Source organism: Furipterus horrens, unplaced genomic scaffold, assembly GCF_987537825.1.
Source record: "Furipterus horrens unplaced genomic scaffold, mFurHor1.1.pri manual_scaffold_11, whole genome shotgun sequence".
Classification (NCBI taxonomy): domain Eukaryota; kingdom Metazoa; phylum Chordata; class Mammalia; order Chiroptera; family Furipteridae; genus Furipterus; species Furipterus horrens.
Genome location: NW_028327181.1, coordinates 24,787,717 through 24,800,406, shown reverse-complemented (window position 1 = coordinate 24,800,406; position 12,690 = coordinate 24,787,717). Strand labels below are relative to the sequence as shown.

Genomic DNA, 12,690 nt, shown 5'->3' with positions numbered 1-12,690 from the left:
TATATAATCTCTTGGGTGCCATCTGAATGAAAGGCTTTAGCTAAACGTAAGATTTCTATCTTTACCTTCTTTATTAATGAAGGATTATTACTAGCTATACGGGAATTAACTCTCCCACAAATTGGTGCTTAGCAGTAGGATAATTTTTCCTGTGTAGGTGAATTGTCTAAAGATCTGTTGATAAGCTTGTTGTTGTGTTTTGTTTTGTTTTTTTGTCTAGACTCTGTTTACAGACCCAGGCCAGGTAGCTTATGTCCAACAGGATGCTACAGCTCAGCAGGTAATGAGTTGCCTTTTTGCCTCTTTGTTGTTTGGAGTTAATGCTATGACTGTTAATATTCCCTGGAATGTTCCTCAACTGTCTGCACTGTGTATTCTTTTGATAATCTGTTTCTTTTTCTTTTTTAAAAAAATTTTTAGAGGGGGAAGGGAGGAAGAGAAACAGCAATATGCGAGAGATACATCGATTGGTTGCCTCTTGCACACCCACAACTGGGGACCTGGCCAGCAACCCAGACACGTGCTCTGTGCCCACAACCTAGGCCTGTGCTCTGACTGGGAATCAAACCAGCGACCTTTCGGTTTGCAGGCTGGCGTTCAATCCACTGAGACACATCAGCCAGGGCTTAATATCTGTTTCTTATATATTAAGTTAAATTTGATGGCAAACTTCATTATTCTGGCTTCTGAAAAAGATTTTTTTTTTTTTCGCTTAGCCTTTAAAACATTTCTTTCATTTGATCCATATTTCTAATAAATGCTTTTTTGACTTTGAGGGACTTCTTCCTTATTTTCCTCCAGGTTGTGAAAGTGATAAAGAAAGCGCAGAAGCTAGATATTGTCAGTCTTACTCCAAAGGGAGTATGAATGCAAAATAGGGTAATTTCATGTTAGCTAGTGTGACTAACTTAGCTGTACCACTAAGTGTCATTAAGTAAATTCTCAATTGGTAAGCACTTCCTGCTTTTGAACTCCTTATAGATGACCTGGATACTTCCATTTTAAAATCTGAAAAATGAATAGTAGTTATATTAATATTATGTATGCAATAATAGAGATAATTCTTAGAAGTCTTTGTCATATAAGTTATAGTTGAATTTATTCCTGATTGGTAGTAATCTACAGTTTTGTTGGGCTTGTGTACTGGAATGAAAACTTCTTAATCCGCCTAGGTTGCTGTAACAGAATGCCACATCCTGGGCAGCATATCAAAAACAGAGATTTGTTTCTTACCGTTCTGGAGGCTGGGAAATCCAGGGTCAGAGCACCAGCAGATTCTGCATCTGGTGAGGGCCATCTTCTCACCATGTCCTCATGTGGCAGAGGGGACACGGGATCTCTGTGGGGTCTCCACTACAAGGCCACTAATGCTACTTGTGAGGGCTCCGCCCTCATGACCTAATCACCTCTCAGAGGTTCCCCCCAGTACCATCACATAAGGGGTTATGTTTTAACATATAACTTTTGGGGAGACACGGACATTTAGTCTATAGTGGAGTTATTTTATTTTAATAACTTCGTAATAATTAGGTATATTCTTAACAAAATAAACCATGTCCATTTCTGTGACTATTTATTGATTCCATCAAGGAAGCAAGGGATAAATTTAATTAGTTTTACAACTGGCAGGAAAAAGTAAAATGAAAAGCCTTTGATTATCTTTCACAGATGATTAATTTATTTGCTCTTGGAATGATGATTTTATTTTCCATAAAGAGTTAAAGCAATGCAAAAAAAAAATAATAATAAAAAGAAAAAAAAGAAAAGAAGTTTGTAAAAAAACCCAAACAAATTCTGCCCATAAACATACTTATTAACTGAACGGTTTGGTAACTATTATTCTAGACATACAAACAAAGATAAACAGGGGGAAATGGCACTTTGCCTTAAATGCTATTATTCACCTGGGTTTTGCTGAAGAAAAAGAACTGAGTGAGGTTCACGTCATCATGGCTTCCTATGCTGCACTTGGGCTCAGCTTCACTCTGGCCTTGGCCCGGCCGTGATGACTTGGGCACCAGCACACTTCTGCCCCTTCTTCTCCGCTGTTCTGTGTTTGTTGCATTATTATTGTAACTAATGTATTTGCATTCTGTTCAGTAACCAGAGCTATTTAGAATTTTGCTCTATTCTCTACTGGCATTTAATTTGTAGAAATCTGGAGCCTACATTTTTTTTTTTTTTTTTATGGCACTGCCTTCTTTTCTTTCTTCTCTTCTCTTCTCTTCTGTTCTCCTCATCTGAGGACATGCTTATTGATTTTAGAGAGAGAGGAAGCGAGGGGGGGAGAGAGGGAGGTAGGCATTGTTGTGAGAGAGAAACATTGGTCTGTTGCTTCTTGCATACGCCAGACTGGGGACCGAACCTGCAACCTTGGTAGGTATGTGCCCTGACTGGGAATCAAAACCACGACCTCTCGGTTTATGAGACAATGTTCTAACTAACCGACTGAGCCACACACCAGCCGGGGCAAGGAGTCTACTTTTGATTAATTTTGTTCACTTTTTTTCTATCTTAATGCTTGTTTGATTCTTTCTTTATACTTGAAATTGTCTTTGAAGTCTAACATCTTCACTAGCATGTAAACCAGAATTCCCTAGGATAGGGAGTGTCCTTTTGATTATAGGTTAAGACTTTATTTTAGAAAAATTTTCATCTATTGGGCCTTTGAAAACCTTTCCAGTTTCATTTGATATGTTCACTTATTTAGAACATTAATCATGAATTGTCTTTGCATTCCATCTCTAACATGTCTCTACGCTCATTTTTATATCTGTTCTTTTCCTTGTTCTTGGTGTAACTTCCCTTATGGTCACCATATTTTATGTTGTATTTTTATTTATGTTTTAATTAAATTATAAAATACATGTATAAAAGTGCAAAAAATTTTAAGCATGTAGTACAATATCAAGAAGTCAATCTACCCAATAGCACTCAGATTAAGCAATAGAACATTCCCAGCTCCTCATAACCCCTCCTCGTCCTTCCCTTCTGCTCAAAAGTAACAACTCTCCTGTCTACTAACACAACAGATTAGTTTTCCATGGTTTTGAACTTTATATAAATGGAATTACTTAGTATGGTTTCCTTTTAGTCTGGCTTTCAATGTTATACTTAAAGAGATTAATTCATGTTGTTTGGTGTAGCTGTGGGTTTTTCCCTTCTGTTTTTATTGCTATATAGTACTCAGTTTTATGAATATACTACAGTATATCCAGGACTGTGAGCCTTCTTCCACTTTGTTCTTCATCAGGAGTATCTTGGCCCTTTGCTTTCCATATACAATTCAGAATCAACATGGAAGTTTCCACAAAAGTCCTGCTGGATTTTTATTGGAATTTCATTGTTTTTATGCATCAGTGTATGTAGAATTGACATCTTTGTAATATTGTGTCTTCCAGCCTATGAATACAATATATCCCTGAGTTTAAGAGTTAAAAAATTATCTTCCAGGTAGAGGTCTTACATATCTTTCAGTGGATTTATTTCTAAATATTTGGTGTATTTTGATGGTATCAAAATTAAAATATTTATTTTCTATTGATAATTTTTATTTTTTTGATAGTCTTGTTGTCTGTGAATAGTGACAGTTTTATTTCTTCCCAACCCTTCCCGATCCTTGTGTTTTTTTCTTTTTTCTGTTTGTTCCTTTTTGTCTGGTGGCTAGAATCTCTAAAACATTATTGAAGAGAAGTGATGTAGTAGGGTTCCTTTTCTCCTTCCTGCTCTCAGAAGAAAAACTTTCACTATTAAGAATGATATTTAGTGCAGGATTTTTATAAAAAGAATATCCATTATCAGATTAAGAAAGTTGTCTTTATTTTCAGTTTTTAATCTATTTACTATTAATTGATATTTATTATTGATGGATGCTGATTTTTATCAAGGGCTTTTTCTGAACCTGTTGAGATTTTTCTCTTCTTTTCTGTTAATATAGTGAATTATACTAATTGATATTTAAAAATTAAGCCAATCTTGCAATCTGGAATAAACTCTTACTTTTTATACAAGGGTGGGCAAAAGTAGCTTTACATTTGTGAGTATGTGAAACACAGTTTATTCTTATCATTATTTCTTTATTAATTATTCTTTATTATTATTATTAACCTACTTTTGCCCATCCCTGTATATGTCTAGTTTTGGATTTCATTCGCTAATATTTTGCGTGGGGTTTTACATATTTATTCAATAGTCCATTGTAGTTTTCAACGAGAGTATTTTATTATTTTTTTAAAGTAGCTTTCTACAAATACCAAATCATTATGTTGTATACCTGAGATTAATATAATGTTATGTAAATTATATCTCAATTAAAAAGAACAGGAGAAAAGCTTTCATCTTGATATTTTTCTTTTAAAAGCATCCTGAAATCTATATCATCATTTTTATTAACTCTATAGTATTATGGGTTGGCCAAAAAGTACATTTAGCTTTTTTCATAGATGGCTCTAGTAGTTCTTAACCATCTTTAACTTCATTCGAAACAATTTTGTTAGATTGTATTGTGGCAGATGTCATATCAGTGTGCATTAAAAACACCAAAATTGGTAAATTTTTGTGCAGCTATTTTAATATTGAAGATGGAAGAAAATACACAAATTTTTGGTGTATTATGCTTTATTATTTCAAGAAAGGTAGAAATGCAACTGAAACATAGGAAAAGATATATGCAGTGTATGGAGAAGGTGCTGTGACTGATCCCATGTGTCACAAGTGGTTTGCAAAGTTTCTCCGTACTTTTGACATGTTGGCCAAATAATTCTTTCCTGTGGGGCTGTCTTATGTATTGGAAGATGTTAAGCAGCACCCCTGGCTTCTGCCCACTAGAAGCCAATAGCGGGAGATAGCTGACATACTCAAACTATACAAATCAATGAAGTTATTGATGAAAATGAAAACTGTGTCTTTTATGGAAAAATCTAAACGGACTTTTCGGCCAACTCAATGTTATAGGGATGTACTATTTTCTCTCTATTATTTTATATGTAGGTTATTTCTTATTAGTTTTTGCTACCATAAAGAACACTGTCATAGATAGCACCTCAAATTATTTTCACTAAATAAATTCTTCAAAGAGAAAGGATGGAGGCTAATGGTATTCACATTAAAAATTATTTAAGAACCAAGACTTTTTTCTGTAAGTGAAAAAAGATACAAATATGAAAATAAAACAAGTTAAATAAAACCTCAGAATCCTAAATTTGAATTGGAATATCAGTATGCGCTCATGATGTATTTTCTCTTACAAAAAAAAAAGCATGTTTTCTAATTCTGGACACTATAAATGTTTAGATACATTCATCCATCCAGTAGAAATGAGCTGATATGGTCTCCAAATACAACCTTTCAGTACAAGGAATTAGGGCTACCCAGAGAAATAGCAGGTTCTAGCTCTGGGGCAGGAAATGTACAGGATGTGCCTGAAACATCTTGTCTTACCACAACACAAGGAAGCTAGTAAAATCTGCTGTTCCTGGGTCCTGTGGAAACAAATCATGACTAACTTGAAGGGGCCAAAAAATGGGACAACTTGGCTTATGAAAAAAGGAGAACACCTACAGTAATTGAAACACACTAAATATATTTAAAATCCATAAGCTCATACTGATATTAAAAGAAAGAACTCATTGGTTACTTTTTGAGGATGCTGGGGGACCACTACATTTATTCTTCAGGAAACTGGTAAATGACCGGAAAGAATTCAGCCTTTCTCCCTGAATTCTTTGACGAGGGAAATTTCTTCATAGAAGCATTCCAACTAATAAACCAAGAGGGAATGACTGGCTTAGAATATCACCATTTTTCATCTTCGAATGAAGTACGGATCTAGGCAGTGATCATCCACGATAGTCTGGAACCATCAGGAAGAAGGTGATGAAGTCCTTCCTAACAGACTGGATCAACTGAACTCTTGGAACATTGTTCATATCACGAAGAAGAGAGAACCATTTGTTACAGGCCCTCTGCTGCTGTGTACCTTCTATTGCACTTCATGGCTTGGGAAGGACTCCGCCCCGAAGGCGAACCTGACTCTGATCCTGGCTTCCACTGCCAGCTTATGGGAAGCATGGAGTAGACGGAGTAGAACGAGTTAAGACACACAGAGGTGTGGTCAGCAAAACCGAGGCTGTGGGGAACCGTGGGACAAAGGGCCTAGTTTCTCCCACATATAAATTGCAAAGGAAAGGAGGTACGGGGATTTACAGATTAAAGGAGACTTTGAACAAACCAATTGTAAAAAAAAAAAAAAAAAAAAAGATTATGAAGATGATGAGACCTTTGGGGAAATCCTAACACTAAGTGGATATTTGATGATATTAAGGAATGATTAATTTTTATGTATGATAATATATAAAATTCAGTCATTCTTGTAGAGATAGCTACTGAACTATTTACAGATGAAAATGTATAATGCCTGAAGTTTGCTTCAAAATAATCCAGTGAGGGCAAAAGTGTGTGGGAAAATTGAAATAAGGTTAGCCATGAGTTGATGATTGTTGAAGCTGAGCGATGGGTGTGTGGGGTCTATTATGCTATTCTGTTTGATAGATGTTTGAAACTTGTCATTATAAATGGGAAAGTTATCTTGATAAGACTCTCTAAATTGCTTTTCAGAAGCTGAAAAAATTTACATACTTACTAACATTATACGTGAATGCCCGTTTCCATACACCCTTGCCACACTGGGTATTTACATTCTTTAATATTTTGCCAATCTGATATGTAAAATGGTATTCTGTTGTTTTTAATATTAAGGCATAGATTTAATTAGAAATTTTGTTGCCATTTGCACCTCAAAGGGCCCTTCATGTTCTCCAATCTCCATAAACAATCTGTTTCATGTTCTGTACAAAAGGAAAGTTACACTGCGATAGCTCTATGAACCTTGACATTACAAGGAAATATAATTGTTGGCCTAGCATCTTTCTTACAGTTTCCTTTCAGCCAGTACAGTTTTTATTTCTGGCTATAACACCTCATTGATTGTCAGCTTATTCTGTGACCTGGATGAATTCTGGATAGAAAGTTCGAGTGAAGGTTTAACACAGATGATAAATGCTTCTTTCCCCTCCCTTAGCAAAAAGGTTCCTATTTTCAATCATTTTTAGTAGCGGCAAAATCCATTTGAAGCCTTTTCCATATATGCAGTCCCTCCTCCTGAAGGAAGGCTTCAGCCCTCTGCAGACCCAGAAGCCGTCTCTTCCTTGTTGCTGCGAGTGAACATGTGTGGCTCCCCACGCACTGAGAAGGAAGTATGCTGCTCTGGTCATTGGTCTCAGTAGGAACCCAGGAGCATTCTGTTGTGTTTGCTGCCGTCCAGCGTAGCTTCGAATTTCACTTGTCAGATAAATTGTATCCTGAAATGCAAATGCATTGTATAGTTTCAGAAATCATTACAGGGAGCGATGTTAAGTGGGAAGGAGAAAGTGTACCATAAGTTTAACAAATTCTTTTCCCTCCTACTGTGTTTTATGGTACAGGACAAAATGCACAGGGTTAAAATATTTTTGTCTCAATATACTTTTTCTGTAAGTATAGTTGGCACATATTGCTCACCACCTCACTGCCTGGCGACTGTCTCAGAGCAGGTGTGGTTTCCTGTGGCTCTGGTGTTCAGGTGTGTGGTGTTGACCTCCTCTCCTGCCCTCCTTGAACAGACTCCCCTCCGCAGGGGCCAATGTGATGTAGTGGAAAAGCAGGGCAGTCAGTCTGAATTTATCTCTGCCACTTAGGAACCATGTAGTCATGTCACCCGGCCTCAGAGGAATTTACAAATATGCCTTTGCTCTCTGTATGTGCCAGCTGAATTTGAATTATTAATTAAACAAATTTGTAATGCATGCCCACTGTGTGTTAAGGTCTGTGCTCTCTGGAAACATACCGTCTTCACCTAAAAATGATTGTCATCCACTCTTTTCATCCCTTTTCAATAGTAGCTTGCACGATCCTGGTATGTGTTCAATCTCTGCTTTGACATCAGTGTTTCCAGATAGTGCTGAAGTGTTCAAGCCTTTTTTTTGCCACAGTCTTTTAGGAGAAGATTGTTGGTACTATTTTAATGCCAGTTTTCTCATCAGTGGCGAGAAGCCAGCAGTAATCTTGCCTAACCACAGTCTTTCTAGTAGCATCTTTTGGGAGAAAATACATCACAGCCTCACTGGAATAAGTCTGAATTGCTGAATTCATTCTTTGAGGTCGGCTCTGCGAAGAGATAAAGAATTTATGAGGAGCAGAGGTGGCTATATGCTTTGGTTTGTTCAGTGTGTGATAACATTCATCACTAATGTTGGCATAGAATTTAAGTGCTTAGAATAAAGGATGATATGGAAACTGTGCTCTGAGATAACAAGAGGGAACCAAGCAGTTCTGTTGTAGGATCAGGGGAGGCCACAGAGGGGAGGTGGCAAATGCAATTTTACCGCCAGAAGTCCCCTGCTCTTCTCCTTGCAGAGTCCTCACCTCGGTGCGTATTTTATTCTGTTTTTATTGAAGCTGAAGCAGAAGCAGCTCCCAGAATTTTGTCCTCCCACATAAAGCTTCTACAAGGCCCTGAGCTTCGGAAATGGAATGTCCTGTAAAGGTCTGGGCTCCTGGGTTAAATGAATGCATGCTAAAACATGCATATACTATTTGAGGTAACTGATTGTATCTGCTTTCTGAGCCTGGGTATTTCAAATGTTGGGCAAAGGTCTTAAACGGCCGTTTAAACTGCAGTTAACAGTCGGGCTTTGTAAACACACAGTACTTTTTCATTATAGAGTTTAAGAAGCTGAAAAAAAGGATGTTTCTGTGACTAGCAGCAGAGTTTCTTTAGATGCCTAAAGGGATTGATGTCATCTCCCAAGGGGCCAAAACAGATTTTCACAAACTAATCTTTACTGAATATCTAATGTTGAGAAGTCTTTTAAGGTGTAAAGGGAAGTATATGATGTTATCTCAGTCCTTACAGAATTTATGCTAGGTACTTTACGTTAGGTTTTGGGGGAGGCAGAGAAGGCCAGCAGCCATATGCTGAACAAGATGGTTTATTGAGTATGTGACATGGTGACCTGGGCTCTTGGAGTCAGACACCAAAGCAAGGATCAGGGCAGAGTGAGTTTTTAAGAAGTTCTGAAGCTTGGTGTACGTAAGCAGTGCAGCATAGGCTAAGATGCCCTCTTGTACAGCCAGCAGGTTGGTGATTGGACAGTTGCCATCTCCTGGTAGCCGCCTGAGTCTGGGGCAGCTGGGGGGGGGGCATGGGGGATGGGGAAAAGGAAGGTGAGCTGCCTCGTTGCGGGCTTTTGTTTGGAAGGGTGGGCTTCTACTTCACATTCCAGACTCTTTTATTTGTTCCTAGGCGTTGCGGGATGGTGGTCTCTAAGGCAGATCTTAATGGGTTCATGGTGGGTGGTGATGACTGGGGTGTCTGTGTCCCAGACAACAGGGGAAACAGTTGGGAGAGTGGAGGAGGGTGTTAAGATATGGGAGTCGGTCAGTTGCTAGAGAGAAAGGAAGATTCCCTGCAGTTGCTGACAGGAGGGTATAAAAATCTGAGCCCATACCTTGGCTAAAATATTCCTACCAAGAATGGGGTAGGGCAATTAGGAAGGACTATGAAGGAATGCAAAAAATTTAATTCTTCCAGGGAGCAGGCCAGGGAGGGAGGTACAGTAGGCCTTGAAACTATGCCATCAACCTCAACAATATGGACAGAGGAACTGGTGAGCTTCCTGGAATATTCGGGAAGGGCAGAATAAGTGGCCCAGTTATCAGTGAGAAAAGAGATTGGATTACCTGCCACTGAAAGAGTTACCCGAGGCTCTGAGGCTCTGTTGTCAGGATGGGTGTGGGGGCCGAAATGGTTCCCGGGGCCCCTCAGTCTCCCGTGGCTAGACCCAGGAGGTCGGGGAGTTCAAAGCCTGGGCAACCAGTGCCCCCTTTGCCTTGAGAGGCCTGGGGGCAGCTGGACTTTCAGTAACCTTTCTGTTTGCAGAGAGGACAGGGCTTGGGCAGTTGGCGGCCCAGTGGCCAGCTTTGCCGCACTTGAAGCTGTCTCCACGGGGTTCCTGGGAGTCCACTTTCGCCCTCCATGAACTGTTCTTATGGGGCTCAGTCAGGGCTGAAGCCAACATCTGAAGGGCCTTGACCTTAGACTGGGCCTTCCCCTCCTCTTGATTGTTGAGGACTGTGAAGGCTGGATTTACTAAGTCAGCCTGTGTAGCCTGTGGACCCACTTCCAGCTTCAGCTACCGGCGGATGTCTGGAGTGGACCTGGACGTAAACTGCGTATGGAGAAGAGCACCCTCTGGCGTATGGGGGTCTAAATTAGTGAGTCGCTGGAAGGCTTCCCTTCACCGACTCGGGAAAGCGGCAGGGTTTTTGTTAGGTCCCTGCATAATCTCTTTGAGTTTGTCATAATTTACAGCTTTCCCGGCAGCAGCTTGCATTCCAGCAATGAGGCAAGTTACCATGCGGTGACAAGGGCGGATGCCCTGGGCCCCTTCCTGTTGAGTTCCAGTCTGGTTCCTCTTGGGGAACCGCGTGGCCTGAACTGGGCTATTGTTGGGGTCCTGGCGGCAATGAAGCCTGTCAGCGTGAGCCTGAGCGGCAGTCCAAACTCTCTCCCTCTCCTCAGCAGTCTTGCAGGTAGGGAGGATAATATAAAGGTCTCTCTCCAGGTGAGGCTATGGGAGATTGTAATCTATTGAAAATCCTTAAAGAACAGAGTAGGATCGGAGAAGGAGGCTAGGAGTTGCTCAGTCCGAGACATTAGCTAGAGAAAGGTACGTGGGCCCAGATGGGATCGCCTGCAACACCCGCAATATCGCTGGTGGGGGGAAGGATCGGGTGTGGGGGAGTTGCTGACGAGCCCGCGCACGGCAAGGGCTTGGCTGTCAGAAGCAGAGTCCGGGTCTGGGTCCGAGTATGAGGGTGCCGGCCCCTCGGGTGCAGGTTGAGGCGGAGGGTGTTGGTAGGGAGGAGGAGGAGAGCGGGCGCGGCAAAAGAGGTCGGTCCTCTAGGGGATCCGAGTCCGGGTGTGGAGCGAAGGAGCAGAAACCTGGTGTAAAGGGGAATGGAGGAGAAGGATTTGATGGGCGGAGCCGGATTCACAAAGGGAAGGACGCCTCCGCAACTCAAGGCTTGTACATATGGGACTAAACTCCATTTGCCAAGGCGGCGACAATGATTGTCTAAATCAGTTAAGATTGAAGGGCCCAGGGTCCCATTAAGGGGCCATATGGACTGATGATCAAGTTTGTATGAGGCCTACCGGTGTTGCAGAAGAAGACAAGCCGGTGTGGTCTCAGTTTGGGGTCAATGTCCCCGAAGGTGTTTTAGGAGACACCCAACAGGGGAGTTCAGGGAGGCTTGGATCGGCTAGTACCCGTGATTAAAGGGAGGAGGGGAAGGGGGTTCCCGAGAGCCCAGCGGCTCTTTGACGCTAAGAGCAGCCCAAAGGTTTGACTCTAAGAGCCCGGCCCGGAGACTGGACGAGGGCGTCCCTGCCGCCCGATCAAGGGGCACTGAAGGCCTTCCGAACACTCGCTAAACAGGGCAGAGAGGAGAGAAGGGCGTCCCCTTGTCTCCCTTCGAACAGAGGGTGGTCTCCGCCTAGTGCTAGGACTTTGGAGAGGCGTCCTGGATGCCCGAGAGCAACCGGGAGACACCCAGGGAAAGGGAAGACTCCTTACCCGAATTTAGCCGTGTGGATTAAAAGCCAGGCAGAGGAAGGTCGGTCCTCGGTGGTTTCTCGTCTCCGACTGGGTCCTCGAAAGTCAGGGTACGAGAGGAAGGCAGCCGTGGCCCCGAGAGGCCGGATCAGGGGGTGAGCCGGGCGCGCTGCTGCGGCCCGCTGCTCCCCTGGCTGCAAGCCCCGGGTGCCGAGACTAGCCCTCCTCCCGGGTTTCGGCACCAAAATGTTTGGTTTCCGGGGGGTCGGTAGGGGTAGAAAGGGCCAGCAGCCATACGTTAAACAAGATGGTTTATTGTACGTATCTGCCCCGTGGCGGGCTGGGGTCGGGGCAGACACTGGCAGCGAGGGTCAGGGCGGAGTGAATTTTTAAGGAGTTCCGAGGCTTGGAATACGTAAGCGGTGCAGCATAGGCTGAGTTGCCCTCTTGTCCAGCCAGCAGGTTGGTGATTGGACAGTTGCCATTTCCGGGCAGCCGCCTGAGTCTGGGCCAGCTGGGGGCGGGGGGAGGAAGGTGAGCTACCTCGTGGCGGGCTTTTGTTTGGAACGGCGGGCTTTTGGATGGCTTTCCTTTAGAATGGCGGGCTTCTACCTCGCACTTTACTACTAGCCTCATATACGTTATTACATTTAGTCCTCGCAACAGTCTATTGGGTATAGGTTTGTTTCTATGTCCGTTTCACAGATAAGGAAACCGAGGTTCAGAGTAGTTTATTAACTGGCTAAGTAGTGGGGCCAGGAGTTTAATCTAAATCCGTCTGACGCCAAAGGCCATGCTCTGCTTCCCTGAGGTGCAGCGAGAGAGGCAAGATGGACTCACAGAAAAATGCATACTCATTGAAACGTGGATGGTGCTGGGCAGTGGATACAAAGCTGTGAGGGATTGCTAATGTGTGAGATGACAGAATCAATTCTAAAGATCTTGGCAGACTGCAAGGACAGAAAAAGTAATAAAATGAAATTTATGGGAGATCAATCCAAAGCCCCCATTTCAGTGAAAAGCGGCTATTTAAGGC

At 42.1% G+C, this 12,690-nt stretch overlaps 1 protein-coding gene and 1 long non-coding RNA gene across 2 annotated transcripts in view; one reads left to right on the top strand and one right to left on the bottom strand.

Annotated features, from left to right (window-relative positions):
* The window catches only part of PRDM10 (PR/SET domain 10), a 91,032-nt gene that overhangs the window by 35,581 nt on the left and 42,761 nt on the right, over positions 1–12,690 (top strand). The window contains exon 5 of the mRNA XM_090291051.1: positions 221–280. Within this exon, the coding sequence (XP_090147177.1) occupies positions 221–280 (60 nt within the window). The remainder of the gene's footprint in view (positions 1–220; positions 281–12,690) is intronic.
* On the bottom strand, positions 6,665–12,004 carry LOC149997276 (uncharacterized). Its single transcript, XR_016514328.1, has 3 exons — positions 11,676–12,004; positions 7,883–8,202; positions 6,665–7,358 (listed from the first exon to the last, which is right to left on the bottom strand). It is a non-coding gene; the product is annotated as an uncharacterized LOC149997276 (long non-coding RNA).